Below are 16,951 nucleotides of genomic sequence, written 5' to 3'. Positions count from 1 at the left end.
TTTGACATCTTCCCCTTTTTGATATTTAAAGGTTGAAGGCTGAATATTGATGTAAAAACACCAAATCACAGTGAAAAACAGTGCACATGTGCATGTCTCTGTTGCATTATAAGGCCAAAAATAAACATTGATTTGCTTCTGGTCAACGCCCACATCACTTCAAAGTGTGTGTGTCAACTTTTTTCCTGTTTTTCATTTGCCCCTTTGGAAAAAGGGAAAAATTTATCAAAATCCACCAAAAATAAAAAAATTGAAAAAAAATTGCGTTGCCGCATCATTTTTTGTCAATGACCAGAAACAAACCTATTATTTTTTTGGCCTCATGTGACCTGTGTCACAGACATGGATAGCAGTCCAATTTGTATCAATGATATTTTGTCAATGACATAGACAGCAGTCCAATTTGTATCAATGATGTTCTGTCACTTACATGACAGTCTAATTTGTATCATTGATATTCTGTCACTGACATAGGTAGAAGTCCGATTTAAGTTTGTAATATTGTATCATTGACAGGTGAAGGACAAACAAGAAAGACTTGATGAAGCATTTGAGTTTCAGCAGCAGTACCAAGACGCTCTCCAGTCAGTCTCTCAGTGGTTAGATACTGTCCAAGTTAAACTTTTCTCCACTGACTGGAGCAAAGATACCGAAGAGCAACTTGCCGAACACGAAGTAAGTGCTTTGAATGGTGTATACATTCTCTTCAAAAACTCACTTACTTTGCTGTTGAAGTACAGACCAGTGCTGCTACATGTATGCTATAAACTACTGGATAAAATAACTACAAGGGGAAAAGTTTTGTCAGTTTTTCTTCTTTGATCATGCACATCAATTTCATGCATGATCAGTATGATGTGTACTTTACTGTATACGCATAACTCAATATGGTAGAGATGGATTATCTGTGTTTACAGATCAATACATTTGTATCACAATACCTATTTCACTCCAGAGAATGAAGAAAATCAAAGCCAAAAAATATGTTTCCCAACTTATCTGATTTTAAGAGAGACTATAAAGTGGTGTAATTTGTACGAACATCATGCTGTGTAAGCAAATGCGTTCTTTTTTTCCCCATAAAACAGTTCCTGCATGTAGCAATTCCAGTAACATACCACAGAAAGATTCTTTACAAACTGCAAATTAAAATAAACTCATGAATAACTTAGGCCAAGAAATATTAAAAATTTGTTTCTCATCCTCGCGCCGTTCAATATCCGCCCACCGTGTCAACCTGTTTTTTCTGCTCATGAGGAAATAAAATGAAAAAACGCAAAAATACGTGATGACACTGCATAACACAGTGCTCTATAAGACAGAACTGTAAACAAAATATCTGACACTAACATTCCATTCAGAACTGTACATATATTTCACTGTTATATTAAGCTGTCAAAACTGCATTGCTGCACTAAAAGTCAAACCACAGAACTGTTGCTATACAAAAACACTGAAGCAACACTGCTGTGCATTTATCTCTTCGGGCATTCCTATGTTGTTTTCATGTTTTTCTGCATGTTCTTGTTGGTTGAAGAATAAAAAAAAATTGACAAGAAAAAAAACCCTGCATCATCGCATCATTTTTACAATATGTCTAAGATGAGAAACAAACTTTTTATTTTTGTTGACCTTACATACCATACATGAAGTGTTGTTTTCATGTACACGAGGTCAAGAGCAATTTTGTCTGTATATTTTCATGAGACATTGCATGGGCAATTGACTTACAAGAAGGTAACAATCAGGCTATCATACATTATTCTTTAAATTAATTCAAGAAAAGCTGTCAGACCTGAGTGCTGAAACTGATGCAAGGAAACATGTCTGTCTTTCCCATTTTTACCACCATAGTTTGTCCACATTCTTTGTTTTCTATGTCAAAAGTTGGACCTTCTTATAAGGAATGGGGGCTGGGGTGGGGGAAGGGTTGATGGACTGATGAACTTGCATTGTAATAGTAAACCTTTCTCTTAAATCAATAATGTGAAGAATACGTGACTGACGTGACACTTTACTGAACTAGATCAAATTTCCTACCAAGTATGCCTTATGAATTCATCATGCACACATGGTCTCATGTTTAAACAGTACATTGAACTAATTTATGTGACAAGTTACAAACAGTGATTGCCGTCACCATCACAGTATACACAGGTGTTGGTTTGATATTGATGAAAGCATCTTCAGTCGTGTATGCCCAAATCAGTAATACATATCACCATGAACATGGCGTGAACTATGAGCATAGTGCATTGAAATGCATTGAAAATTACCTCTTTAATCAAAAGAGTGACATGAAATCAAACTAAGTATTTTACAGAGTGTAATTGAATTTTATTGGAGATGAAATGGTGCACAACTTGCATGCTATGTACAATGTGAACTATGTCACTCTCTGAGTGTTACTACAAGTTGAAAAAACAAATCAGTCTGTCTTGACAACAGGTGACATTGACATCAAATATAGTATCCATGATTTTAGAGCTTATACTTTTTGTAGTGATGAAATTTTCATCATTGCATCTTAAGGTGTATTTTTAAAACTTTCTTCGTCTAATCTCTGCCTTTTCTTTTACCCAGGCTCTTTGCAGTGAAATCAAAAACTTCCAAGATCAAATCGCCTTCATGAATGAAGCATGTCAGATGATCATTGCAGAAGCCAACTCCAAGGACAGAGCTCTGATCAAACAGACTCTACAGGACCTGAATGACAGACTGGCCAGTCTGGAAAATGAAGCCCAGGAAAAGGAACAGGAATTAGTCGAAAGAAACATACAGTACAAGTCATACCAGGTAATGACACTGATCACAGTGGTACAGAGTTGCATGTGGGACAATTCCGACGGATTTTGTGTATGTGCATTCACTGTAGAATGTGACCATAGCCAATGCCATAACTAATATAATTTCAGTCACAACACTGTTTGTAAGAAAGCACCAACTCAGCCGTAGCGGTATGCGTTTTTTTCAACAGCTCATCAAAAAGTTCAAAAAAATATTTATTTTTGCGTATTAATGATGGAACTGTTATATCACTAGGAATCAGCCTAATGTAGATACCAACAAAATCTTGTTGTCATGTAGCTATGTAGCACAGTACTGGGCAATACTCTTTGCATTGGTTACTCAATAGCTTGCTGATCATTGGTTGGTGTATCTGTTTCATTGCTAGTGAGTCTGTGACATTCACATTTCAAGATCATGTTATCTTTTCCTCAACAATACAACAAATTTGTGAAATCCAAAGAGGACTCTACTGTGCACAACTCGAGGACAATATGCATTGTGTCCACATAAATGTAAATAGTGGCAAACAGATGTACACAGTGTTTTAGGGTCAGTCACATGTAAGCTTGCCATGAAACTGGTTACAAAAGGAGTATTTTCTCAGCAAATTACACAACAACACAGCTTTGACATTTGATGGAATTTGCCTGCTGCTCAAAGACAAAGTTTCTATACACTGTTATTTGATAAGGTCTCATGAAAACAACATGAATAAAGACACACATATCGTATTTGAAATTGCTGTCTGTACAAACAGTGGATGATTTGTGAGCTTTGTGGACACTGAGGAGATCTGACATTTACACACCAAGTGGATAGATGAAAATGTGATTAATAAAATGCAAAGTCAAGACACCGGAACTGTTTACTGGGCAATCAAACAATGGCACATTTCACAGTATCTGAGGTAGAAAGCATAATGCATTGCAAGCAGTTCACTGAAGTGAAACCACCAGGATTAATTAATTAATTGGCAGTAGTAGTTAATAGGGAAGGTTGTTGGGTTGGTTTTGTGTAGAATTTAATCCTTGGCTTGAAGGATCATCAGGATTGTTTTCATTATCTTCACAAAAGACAAGATAATGAATGTCAGCCAACAAAGGAAGGCCAGAGTCATACAATGTGATGAACCACTGGTTGTTCCTTTATTTTGGATCTTATCAATGAAATATCCACAAAGGAAAGACCACTTCCGTGCATCATTCTCTGATAGCATTCAAGCTTATCTGGTGAATTTTAATTTTATTTGAAAGTTTAATTACAATTTTGTTGGTAAAACTTGAAATCTACAATGTGCTTGTGATCTATGAGAATACAATCCTATTCAGAAATGACAATCTCTTTCATTGCTGCCCAAGAGGAATTGTTGGTCATCTCAGGACATTCAGTCAGTCTCTGCAGAGGACAGTGCAAGATTTTTTTTGGAAACCATTTTTTTAATAAGTTTCTTTTGCAAAAGAGCTACAATAGAATTGGCATCAATTTCAATAAATGTAAAATAATGCCATGTAAATTACCACCCTTGTTTCTCCTGATTGGCTATTAATCTGACATGTGTCCATTTCAGGACGACATCCATCGATTTCAAGCGTGGATCGATGAGACCAAGCAAATGGTTGAAGGTGACAAAGACAGAGAACAGGAAGGCAAAGGATCTTTGGAAGAAAGTCTGGTCTTCAATCAGGTAAGGCATGACTAATTGTATGGAGTCTGTGGTGATGAAAATCTAGAGGAAGTTAGGGAGTCCACTGCCATCCTGGAAGTGGGTTAATTATGCTGATCTGGTGTGGTCACTTGAATATGCCTTCAGCACTGAAAATGAGAGGTGACCAGAGAGCATGTAAAAGTCTTGAATCAACTTTTGTGAAAATGAAAATATCAAAATGTATCACTTCATGTGCTTGGCTTGACACATACAAAACATGATTTTTAGAAAAGAAGGCATGGCTGGATGTGTTGTCATAGAAATCAGTAAAATGTCTCACCATGGTGACACATCCTTGAAATGAGATGAAAAGAAGGCCTGAATGTTGGCTGAGGGAATACAAGTTACCACTGTCCATTATCATTTCAACCTTGGTGTTATTGTGTTAGGTTGCATTGCTTTGTACGCTTACACTTACACATACACTGAGGAAGTCATTCCCGTTGTTATGGAGATGAGAGTCAAATTTTGAGTATATCAATTGTGTCACTGACTCTCACCAAACAGTCAAATTCACAAGTATGACTTCAAGTGAGTGTATCCGGATGCATCATCAAAATGCTATGTTGAGAGAAATTGTATGGAAATGATGAATATATGGGAAAATAGGAAAAAAAAGACTGTAAAAATATCATTTCCATAAACAGAACATTCAGTGCATCACCATGCCAGCAATGAACTATTTATATTTAGCTCAGAATAACTGCATGACTATTCAAGTTAAAAGAACAACATTAGCTGAGATATGTCTGTTTATGTGACAACAATACATAGTATAATTATGGTGATCTTGATCACAATGCACTTACATTTGACTCCAACAGTCTTATATAACAACAAAAAATTGTCTGTAATAGTGTTTGTTCACAACACAACGACAGGCAAGATTTGTACAGTGGAACTGCACACTACATTCTATGCCAACATCGCAACTCTCTTTTTCAGCCTATATTCTACTGAGATAATGTTCATCTCTTTATAATCATTTTAGTTCTTACATAGCTTCATTGCTGCTTCTAACATTTTTCCTTACCATTTTGTTATCCAAACTTTTGTCTTTCTTTTCTGCCTGTCATTGTAAATCACATTTTTGTAAAAGGATCGGAGACAACAGTTCCAGGTGCAGTAGTGCTTTTTCCTTAGTCAGTTGATTCACACTTTATTTCCAATTGCTGTACACATAGTCGAAGTTTTCATTGATTGCATGTTCTGGGCAGTTAATCATTTCATTTGCTTTCATGTTCTGCTTTTATTTACCAATTTTGGGGTCTTAGTCTTCAGTCCAGTTGATGCTTTCAGTAGTATGATTCAATCCCCCATTGTGTATCATGACGCAGCCAGTCATCATAGCCATTTTTAGCTCACGTGTGTAAACACGTGGGCTATTGTCATAGCGATGTCTGTCTGTCTGTCCGTGTGTGTGTGTGTGTGTGTGTGTGTGTGTGTGTGTTAGTGTGTGTGTGTGTGTGTGTGTGTGTGTGTCTGTCTGTCTGTTTACACGATAACTCAAAAACGTCTGAACGGATTCAAGTCAGATTTGGTACACAGGTACCATATGCTACTTGCAAGAACTGATTAGATTTTGGTTAGTGTGGCTTGCATATTAATGAAGTTATGCAATATCGTTTTTTTTCGTACAATGGTTTCCCTATGGAGACGGTAATGACAGTGTAGACATATATCAAGAAATACTGCACAAAATTTCATGAAACTTTTCACAGATGACAATCTTACAACATTATGATGATACTGTGAGTGTCTTGTCAATTATCTTCTCATTTGCATATTTAATGAACTTTTGTTATTTGTGAGATAACTCTAAAATTCCTGCACAAAACTTGATGATACTTGCAACAAACATTGATCTGATATATATCTAATTATACTCAGAAGCATTAGGAAGTGTCAAGTTAATAAATAGCTCATTTGCATATTTTATGAAGGTCTATAATTAGTCATATAACTCCGATATAACTTCACCAAATGTGATGAGGTCTGCTGCAGATACTGATCCGACTGATATCTAACTGTAGTGTAAAGCATTTAGTAGTGTGAAATTAATTAAGGGTTCATTTGCATATTTAACGAATTTTGTAATTATGTATATAACTTTGAAATTACGGCACCCAAGTCAGTGAAATTAGGTACAGATAACGATTTGATAAATATCTAATTGTTCTTAGAAGCATTTGGCAGTGTCAAGTTAACAAATAGGTCATTTGCATATTTTATGAAGTTTTGTAATTAGTGATATAACTCCAAAATAACTGCACCAAATGTGATGAAATCTGCTGCAGATATTGATCCGACAGATATCTAATTGTGCTGTAGAGCATTTAGTTGTGTGAAGTTAATTAAGGGTTCATTTGCATATTTAATGAACTTTGTAATTAGAGATATTACTCCAAAATTACAGCGTTAAATTTGATGAAACTTGCTACAGATGTTGATCTGATAAATATCCAATTGTACTGAGAAGCATTGAGCAGTGTCAAGTTAATAATTAGCTCATTTGCATATTTCATGAAGTCTTATAATTAGTCATATAACTCTGAAATAACTGCATCAAATGTGATGAAAACTGCTGCACATACTGATACAACAGATATCTAACTGTGTTGTAAAGCAATTAGTAGTGTAAAGTTAATTAAGGGTTCATTTGCATATTTAATAAACTTTGTAATTAGGAAATAACTTTGAAATTTCGGCGCTAAAATTTTGTGAAACGTGCTACAGATATTGATTTGATAAATATTTAATTGTGCTATAAATACAGAAGTGTCAAGTTAATTTAGGGTTTATTTGCATATTTAATGAACTTTGTAATTAGTGACATTACTCTAAAATTACAGCATTAAATTAAATAAAACGTGCTACAAATGTTGATCTGATGGATATCTAATTGTCCCATAAAGCATTGAGCAGTGCCAAGTTAATTAACAGCTCATTTGCATATTAAATAAAGTTTTGTAATTAGTGATTAAACTCTGAGAGTACTGTGCGAAGTTGATAAAACCTGCTACATATAGTGATAACATATATCTTATTGTTCTGTGAAGGGTACTTCTATTGATGAACCTGTTGTAAAACACATGAGCATATTCAGTTCATATCTGGTCTTAATTAATCCTTGGAGAATTTTTTCCAGCTCACATTCAGAACTTCATCTTCTCTTTTATATCTTTGCATTTTTGCCCTTTTGGAATATTTTGCAAATTGTAAAAGAGTTTCTTTAATTTAGCGTTCAGTGTATCACATTCAGTGTTTGTTCTGTTGTGATGAGAACTTGATAGATATATGTTTTGATTCTGGTAATTAGCGTTACTTTGTAAGTCTTCGTTTGTCATGCATTAGAGTTCTGACTATAAAACCAGGTTTCACAATTACGCATCTGGCATCATGCCACTTGGAATGTTTCCAAGGTGATCACATGCAAGTCTGCAATTTGCCGTGAATTCACAAAAAAATAATGATCAGGTGAGGATGCTCTGCATACAAGGTCTGTATATCAAAAGTTTAAAAACAAGTCACCAGACAGAGATAGACAGACTATGTCGGCCCAGGTCAATGACCTCTGACCTTTCTCCACTCACTCATTATCTCAGAAATTGGAAGAGGACATCCATAAGTACGAGGCTCGCTTGAAGGAAATAAGCGAAAGAGGAGAATACATGTTGAATCACGACCCACGTCTACAGATGACAACCGAACTGACCATGCTCCGTAGCAACTGGGAGGATCTGCAGAAGCAGGCCAACAACAGGAAGAGCGAACTGAGCAAAGCCAGGTTGTTGCAGGAACAGTATCAGAAAATGATGGAAGACTATGCAGATTACCTGGATACCGCAGAGGAGAAACTGAAGAGAGGAGATTTAACTGTGGTTGATTTACCAGATCTACAGCAACGACTAGACAAATATAAAGTGAGTGTGAAGTCCATGAATCTGTGCAAGTCTGATCCAACCTGCTCTGTAGTGTAACCAATGATACGAAAAATGATGAGGTTGCCTAGAGATGGTTGATTACAACAAAGACCAGAATGTTGTAATTATTGACTGGGAGAGAAATGGATAGTTTTGTTGCAGTGCTTTGCGGGAGCCAAAATCATTTCAGTATTGAAAATATCTAAAAATTTAACCTGCATAAAGTTGCATTTATTCTGAATTTTTTTGTTTTCATCCAAATTGAACCCACTTACCTCAACCATATGATTATTAAGCTCTATTCCAATAATATCGTCTTCAAATTTATTTCAACAACAAATAAAACAGTGTTTATTAAGAATTAGCAGCTTTTTACTCCAAATGTGTAAATAATGAAAATGTTATTGGAATGTCTACATAGCTACTTGAGGTACAGCCAGCAATCCTCAAGAAGTTCCAGTAAACTGATAAGTTAGCTCTCTGTATTTTCAGGACTTCTTCTCAGATATGGAGGGACATCGTCTGATGATTGAGTCCCTGGCTGACAAGACTGACGCTATCACCAGGCAGAAATTTGCACCGCTGCAGATGTCTCTGTACCAACGCACCCAACAGCTCCAACTGCAGGCCACAAAGAGAGGACAGGAACTGGAGAGACTGGCACAGGAATGGCAGCAGTTTGAGAGAATGTACAACGACCTGAGGAGTTGGCTGGCACACATGGAGTCTCAACTGCCGAGTGATGTCAGTGATGATAGCTTGGAGACCATACAGCAAAACGTACACAGATTCCAGGTATACAGGACAAGTGGTCATACCTTATTTATCAGTTTGATATGCTGACAGTGATTGGTTTTTGCTGTCATTGGTATCACTTATAATTGTTTCAACTTGTTGGTGTTCAATTTAGATTACACTGCAGGAACAAAGTACATTGTTATCACAACAGCAAATAATCTGTGTCTGGTCTAGAACAAATACTGCAGAACAAAGTCATCTACAGGAACCTATATGGTCAGTCCAGTGAAAATTTATTCAGCAAAACTGGCAATAGTCTACAGTAGATATTTCATCTCAGTACATAGGTAGTTTAAAGATGGAATTGTTGGGTAGTTGAAGTAATCCGAGTTTCCCACTGTATGAATTCATTTTGAAGGATAACAATGAAAGAGAAATTCTCTGACATGAGTTTTCAATCATTTCACTGCAGGCCATGAAGACATTGTTAGCCGACAAACAGCCATCACTACATCAGGTTATCGACCGAGGACAAAACCTTCTCAAGGAGATTGGCTGTCCTAACTTAGAAGCCAGACTCGCAGATCTTGGTGAGCGATGGCTTGAACTCAATGCCAGGGTCTCAAACAAGCTGAAAGACCTGGAGCAGCTGCTTGATGCATGGAAGGGCTTTGATGCTGGCTCTGAAGAACTCACAAGCTGGCTACAGAGGGCGCTGGAAGAGCTCGGTGAATGGAGCAGCAGGGAAAACATCCCAGAGAAAGGACCTATTGCATATCAGCTTGAAAAGTTCATGGTAAGTCAGCAAAATAACAGTGACATCACCGTGGGAAAGGAAGATGGCCTGGTGTACTGAAAAGTTAGATGTAGATCCAACGTCATTATATGACACGTAAATGAATTTGCTTTGTGTGCAGAATCATAGCTACATGACATGTGTTCAGTTTATTGAAGTGGCAGCAATTAAACCAGGCAATTGTATTTCATTATTTTACATATGTGCAACTCTATAGAAATTTTGTCATGGATACACAGTTGATTACACATGTATTAATCTTTTCAAGCAAAAGTAACATTTTTCTCATTCACTTTAAATTACTTGTCTTTCTTTGAATAAAATGACATTTTTGCCGAAAGCAAACACAAATAACAAAGGGTTCAGTCGTGTGGATGCACAAAAAGTGAAAGAAGCAAGACAAAGACATTACATGAATACGTTGTTGATTTCTCCCCCTCTTCTTTCTCCATGCAATGCAGGAATTCAGAAAGGACGTCAACAACCATGCCCCGATTAAATCGTCAGTGGTCAACAATGGAAACCAACTTCTGAGATTGAAGAAGTTGGACACTAAACCAGTCAGGGAGAAGGTTATTTTAATTGAAAGCCAATGGAATGAACTGACCTCTGAAATCCCGGCAGTTCAAGATGAACTGCACCACCTTCAAATGGAAATGCTGCCCTCGAGGCAGGCGCTATCCGAGCTGATGTTGTGGATGGATGGCCTCCAGAGGGCGATAGACAGAGATGATATGGCTGACTTCAGGAGCTCTGTAGATGTAGAAATGGACCTCAGGAAATATAAGGTAAGAAGTTTTACATCATTCTGGTAGTTTGTGAGTTTTAAAAGTTTTCTCTATTTGTAAATAATGGTCATATTTCTTTGCTAAAAATGATAAAGATTACATTCCTAATTTTCTTTGAAGAAAAAGTTTTGTTAATTTTATTTTCAGTAGGTAAGATGTTATTAATCATCCAAGCAAAACCAAGGAGTACTCACCATTACAAGAGCAAAGGTCTGAAGGCAAAGGTGGAATAGTAAATGAATATATTATCCGGAAGTCATCTGGGTTTTTTATTTCACGAATGACAGATGTTTCTCTTTTCAACCCTTACAGGGCTACAAACTTGATTTGCAGTCCAAGCAACTAACAGTAGAATTTGTCAACCAATCCATCCTACAAGTTGGCCAGGAACTCGAGAGCCGGCGCAACGACAAGACAGAGTTTGCTGAAAAGCTCGGCCAGATGAACAACAAGTGGCAATCGCTGAACAACCAAGTCAGTGAGAGGGCAAAGAACTTAGAGATCCTACTGAAAGACTGGCAGGACTATGAAAAGACTCTCAAAGACCTGTTGAAGTGGTACGAACAGCAGGATGCTAGGATCAAAAGATATGAAGGCAAAATAGGTCATGAGATGGGTGTCCAGCATGCACTGAAGGACTGTCAGGTAATGTGGAGATTGAAAATTTTTCACAGAACTTTGTAATATTTCAGTAAAGTATTTCGTGTTGGCATGACTCCATGCAAGCAGGAACGAGCCTTTGGAAGACCATGAGCAAAATTGAATAGTAAGCACACAGGTCAAAAAGTTATCTAACCTTGCATGAACCATTAAAGTTATTTTTCACCAAGCACATGAAAGATTCTATCAAAATTGGCTTTATATAGTCTTTTTGGCAGAGCTGAGTCGTATTGCGAAATAAAGGAGATATGGTTTACATGATGTAGAATTTTGGCGAATGTTTGACAAAACTCTTTGTAAATTATTTTCTGAAATGTCTTTCTGTTAATCTTTAACCAAATCTTGTATGCAGAAAGATGAACAATTTCAGGTTTGCAAAAGGTTTTAACAATTAATTACCTTGTACAGCACTGGCACTGACTTTCTGGCAGATGTTTATCATTCAGACAGTATTCAAAAAGACTTTAATATTAATAAACTCTGTTTAGATAACTGCTGCATAAACTGATTAGTACTATTGTATGTATTTTGTCTGATTCAGTAGTTTTTAGAAAGAAGTGCCACAGCTGGTAATAAATATGTTATCATATGAATATTAATGCTAATGGGCACCATCTGTCTGGAGTACTCGTGAAATGTTATGAGAGTGTAGTTTAATTTTCTCTCATGACCAATGCAGGGTTTTATTCAGTAAACTTATGAAATGAAGATCAACATTTTATCTGACCTTGAATTTTGTTAAGTTTTCACTACGCTCATTTTCCTGCTGCAGATTCACTGTCAAAGGAGAGTCACTATAAATTGAACATTTATCTGTACCCTGTCGTTCTGATGTGGGAGCCTCATCAGCAACTCTTACACAAAAATGATACTCATCTTACACATTGCCATCCATTCATCTGTCAAAATCTGTATCTGTGAAATTTTATTCTCAGTTCAAATGGAATACTAGATTACGCAATTACTTTGTAACAAATCTACAGAATTATTGATGACATTAGATTTTGTGTCCTCACAACTTAACGCAACATTTTTAACTTGTCTCAAACATCCAGGTTGTCGAAGAGCTGGTCACAGCCAAGGACAACGAGGTTGAAATGATTGAAAAGGCAGGGCTGAACTTGACCTCAAGGTCTCAAGTTCAGAAGTCACTTGACGAAATTCAAGAGTGCAGGGAGGAACTTCTGGAGAAGGTGGCCAGACTCCAAGGCACTTTGACTGGCATTGCCGAAGTGTGGAAACAGTACAACGAAGCACTACACAATGTCACCAAGTGTCTCAGTGAAGCAGAGTACACTCTTGGAAAATTCAGAACAATCGGCGGCCGACTAGATTCATTCAAATTGAGTTTGTACAAAGTCAAGGTAACTACACAAATAGTTGTCTCATTCTCTCATCAAATATTAACAATGTAGCAGGAGTCACTGCAGGTCCTAAAATTCAATATAGACGACAGATTTGGTCCCTATTATACCTTGTCTTCCTTTTTCACAAAGTTGTAGAAAACATTAATCCACATGTTTTATCTTGAAAATGTCAGCATTTAACCTTGTATCTCATACAGCTGCCTGGTATAATGTGTTATAAGATTTCCTTTCACAGATTTTGCCTAAAACTTGTGACAACCTTGCATCCAAGCCAACATTTACACTATGTACTATACAAGCATGTAAACTGTCAGCGACTTCAAGACCTTCAGATCAAATTTTGACACTGGTGATTCTCTGAGAGAAAAGCATTTTAGGAATAAAAATTTGATTCAGACAGTGAATGAGCAGGCCAGAAATCATGGAAATGTCTCTTTGATCGAAAGCACTATCACATCTTACCATCTTCCAAGGCACACATCATACTGTATATCTGGTTTTCTCTTTTATATGGTAAAGCAGTTCTCACAAACTCTAACTATTAATTTCTAGAAATGGTATGCACCGATATATTTTCCTTTTATTTACCTTGTGTTCTATCTTTTTTGCCTTCAATTTTTTTTCCCAATTCCACAGCCTGAGTCTGATGATAGCACTGTTCAAGAGATGTCCACAGATTCTGTACCTTTATTGCATGTATGTTCACAGAGAAGCAATATTCTCTTGGGCCACTACACTTTCCTATTTAAATTAATCTTTTTGCAATTAACTATTATTTCATAATTTGCCTTTTGTTGTTTTGACTTGATCTTTCTTTAATTGAGTAATTCTAAGTTTTTAATGTTAATCTCTGTTAACTATGATAGTACAAGGCAACATTAAGTTTTTTCAACAACTCTCTGCAGCACACTTGTTTATTATTGTCTATAGAAATATGTACATTTCATGTCAATTTGTAATGGGTATAAGGAAGTAATTGTAATTTTTTCATATCACAATAATCACCAGCAGTTTTCTCCACAAAAAGCACATCTCAATACTTTCTGGGTCTTACCTTTTAATTTGGAGTATTTTCTCAAACCTGGAAACAAGCCATACAGAATGAAAACCGGATGCATGAATAGTTATGTTAAATAGTAGAAAACACCAGCACGGAAATGGTTGTCATTAAAAGCGCCCTCATACACCAATGGAAATTTTTTTACCCTTCCTTCTTTTTTTTCATTCAAATGATTTGCACATCTAACGTAAAATTGCTGTCCATTATTGAGCTGAATGAGAACAAATCAAAAGTAAACTCCCCTTCCTGACTAATGCATATGTTTTCTCCTTGTAGGATAGCATATAATATCTCGAAGCTTTGTACATACCCAACTGTGAAATATACTTTTAATTTAGCTCTTCCCATCAAATTTATGTCTGCTGCATTTTAATGCCATGGGACCCTATAGGTGGATATGCACTGGTTGTGACCTTGGTCTTGTGAACTCAGAGCCATTATCCATTCCTGATCATATTTCAATAATGTGGTTTAACTGATAACGTTTCTTTTCTCTCTCATTTCAATGCATTCATTTTCACACCATTTCCTACACACCAGCCACAGGATTTACAGAAACTCAAGGTGTCTAGACTCAGCAATTCCTAGGCATTGTCAAACTTGTAACGATGGTGCTTCACTTAATCGCATGTTTCACTTCAAATAAACCATTAATGTTTTCAGTGTATATTTTCACTTGATGTGTTTTAACATTACACGTTTTTCACTAATTCATTAAGTTCAAGTTGATGTTTGGTGATAACAATTTGTACAGTTCCATTTTGTTTCTGATGGTGATTGTTCTGTGTTGTTGAAATGCTTGTTGTTGCATGGATGTACTTGTATTAATAGTTCTGATAATAATCTTAATTCTGATAGTAAAAATAAGTATAAATTCTTCTGACTAATGGCTTTCTCACACTTTTTAAATTCACCTAAATCTTTCTTTCCCTTCATTTTTCCCCCATCCTTCATAATCCCCCAATCTGTCACCGTGACATTGACATTCCTTCCCGACAGACACCAGTACACTGATTTTGACTTTACATTGAGTTAGTCCATCAAATTCAACGACTGCAGTAATCAACATCACAAGATTATTTGTACAATGCAAGAAACCTACCAAAAACAAGTTTTGAAAACTTCTTCAGCCTTACAGCTCAAAAATGTATTTTTCTCACACTTTATTGGGAACTTTGAACTTTGAACTTTTTGCATGGCTTTCCTTTTGATGACCTCTTTACCTTTGGTGTAGCTTGCTGATTTGTGACACGGAAAACGTCATCTTTTCCTGGAAATAAACTTCAATTTTCTTCATTATCAGTTTATGCTAAGGCATTTATTTCAGAAGACACTGAGCAAAGTATACAATCTGAACATCTTTCTGTCCAATCATTTTCTGTCAGTTGTTAAGATTTGTGCCAAATGAATCAATGGTAGCACCTCCATTTTACTCAAATATATGAACATACTGTGATTTAGAAAAGGAATGCATCCTCAAAGACATTGAAGGCTACCATTTAATATTTTAAAAAATCATTAAAAAGAAATTAAACGTACCACCTGTCCAAAATTTGCCCCCTGCAATATTCATCCACCTCTTTGTCATTAATTGCTAATCACATTTTTGTAAATTTTGTAGTTTTAAAGTCAATAATTTATTCAAGAGAGAATTCAAAGTTAAGACATCATGTAAACAATTCATCCCCAAAAACCCTTAGTATCCTCATACATCTTTACTCTTCCTTATCTACCCATCTTCTCTCCCAATATATCTCTTTTCAGCTCAACATTCTAGAGTTTCAAATGCATGCCTGTATATTTCCTACCTAGATTTCTCTGTCATGCAGGTATTTTGACCTGCTGTTTATCATAGTGACATGTATATTTCTGAACACAATTCAGGGTTTGCAGACTGAATTCAAGAACAACAGAGCTCACCTGACCAATCTGAACAAACTGACCAATCAGCTGATCCAAGTCTGTGAACAGTCCGTCAGCAGTGGACTGGAAAGAACGATGTCTGACATCAGCAACAGGTATGGAAGCTCAGTCTGGGGTCAGGGGTTGTAGGTCACATTTTATTTGCATATATCACCAGTTTACCAGACTACCAGTAAAAATTATCATTTCTGCATGACAAATAGTGTACAGTAGACAATGCGGTGTACACTATCATGTCTTGGTATCACTTTTCCACTGCATTTCATCAGAACCAGAACTGGAGGGAAAACTTTCCAGAATAGGTCAGTGACATGATTTATCTGTATAAAATAGGTTTCTAATGAGAAAGCTATTTTTTATTGCTGGTGAAAAGGTAAGTTGTAATGGAGATATGCAATAGGGATGTTATTTCTAGTATTATTTTAGTAACTAATAATTCTGATTCTATAAATATATAAAGTAGTCTGGCTGCTGGCAATTGAACTGTCAAACAAATTACGTAAACAGAAATATTATGCTTAACTATAGAAAAATACCTGCTTTAGCAATACATATAGTGTAATTGAATTTTAATGAAATTTCTAGAATTAAGGACTTGGTGGTAAAATATCCATCTGAATGAAATGATGCGTGAGTAGAATCAATTAAATTTGTAAATTAAGTTTGCAACCATCACATGTCGTACGATTGAACTTTATGTGCAGCTGTTACTCAATCTAACACATACATTATGCACATCATGTTTACTGGGGGAAAAAACATGTACAATAGGATCATTATTGAATAGAGACTTTGTGTGGCATGCTAATAATGCCCAGGCCTGTTTTATAAACATTACTGCTCACAAATGTCGCAGTTGAGGTAGATTACATCATTGTTGTACGGTTAATGTTTATTCTATAAATCCACCTCTGCCAATTGATAATTTATCCACACACTTCCTGCTAAAATTTAAGATATGCTTTCCTCTGCTGTATAGGTATGATTCGAATGTATCTTTTGATGAAGAGGTTTTTCTTTCAAGATGAATGAAATGCAATAATTATCATTAAAGTCAAATATTAGACATCCATTTTGTTGTTTGCATTGCCATAGTAACTAAAATCTTGACGGCAAAGCAAATTTCACAGTCTAGTTATCATTTATAAAGATGGAATCTGTGAAACCAGCCTGACATTGTACACAGCAATTCATCCGATAG

The 16,951-nt window shown here is 36.1% G+C and overlaps 1 protein-coding gene across 25 annotated transcripts in view; it reads left to right on the top strand.

Annotated features, from left to right (window-relative positions):
- LOC139150367 (nesprin-1-like) overlaps positions 1-16,951 on the top strand; it is a 209,196-nt gene that overhangs the window by 168,513 nt on the left and 23,732 nt on the right. For 10 of the 25 annotated variants that reach the window (XM_070722691.1, XM_070722693.1, XM_070722701.1 and 7 more), the window contains 13 exons: positions 517-675; positions 2,584-2,796; positions 4,358-4,474; positions 5,595-5,615; positions 8,101-8,418; positions 8,911-9,213; positions 9,629-9,952; positions 10,414-10,740; positions 11,053-11,385; positions 12,456-12,764; positions 13,404-13,463; positions 14,368-14,391; positions 15,712-15,845. In XM_070722691.1, the coding sequence (XP_070578792.1) occupies positions 517-675; positions 2,584-2,796; positions 4,358-4,474; positions 5,595-5,615; positions 8,101-8,418; positions 8,911-9,213; positions 9,629-9,952; positions 10,414-10,740; positions 11,053-11,385; positions 12,456-12,764; positions 13,404-13,463; positions 14,368-14,391; positions 15,712-15,845 (2,642 nt within the window). The remainder of the gene's footprint in view (positions 1-516; positions 676-2,583; positions 2,797-4,357; positions 4,475-5,594; positions 5,616-8,100; positions 8,419-8,910; positions 9,214-9,628; positions 9,953-10,413; positions 10,741-11,052; positions 11,386-12,455; positions 12,765-13,403; positions 13,464-14,367; positions 14,392-15,711; positions 15,846-16,951) is intronic. The other 15 variants (XM_070722704.1, XM_070722703.1, XM_070722696.1 and 12 more) reach the window with 7 other exon arrangements.

The sequence above is a fragment of the Ptychodera flava genome, chromosome 14, assembly GCF_041260155.1.
Source record: "Ptychodera flava strain L36383 chromosome 14, AS_Pfla_20210202, whole genome shotgun sequence".
Taxonomy (NCBI): Eukaryota; Metazoa; Hemichordata; class Enteropneusta; family Ptychoderidae; genus Ptychodera; species Ptychodera flava.
This window is presented reverse-complemented; position numbering and strand designations above follow the sequence as displayed.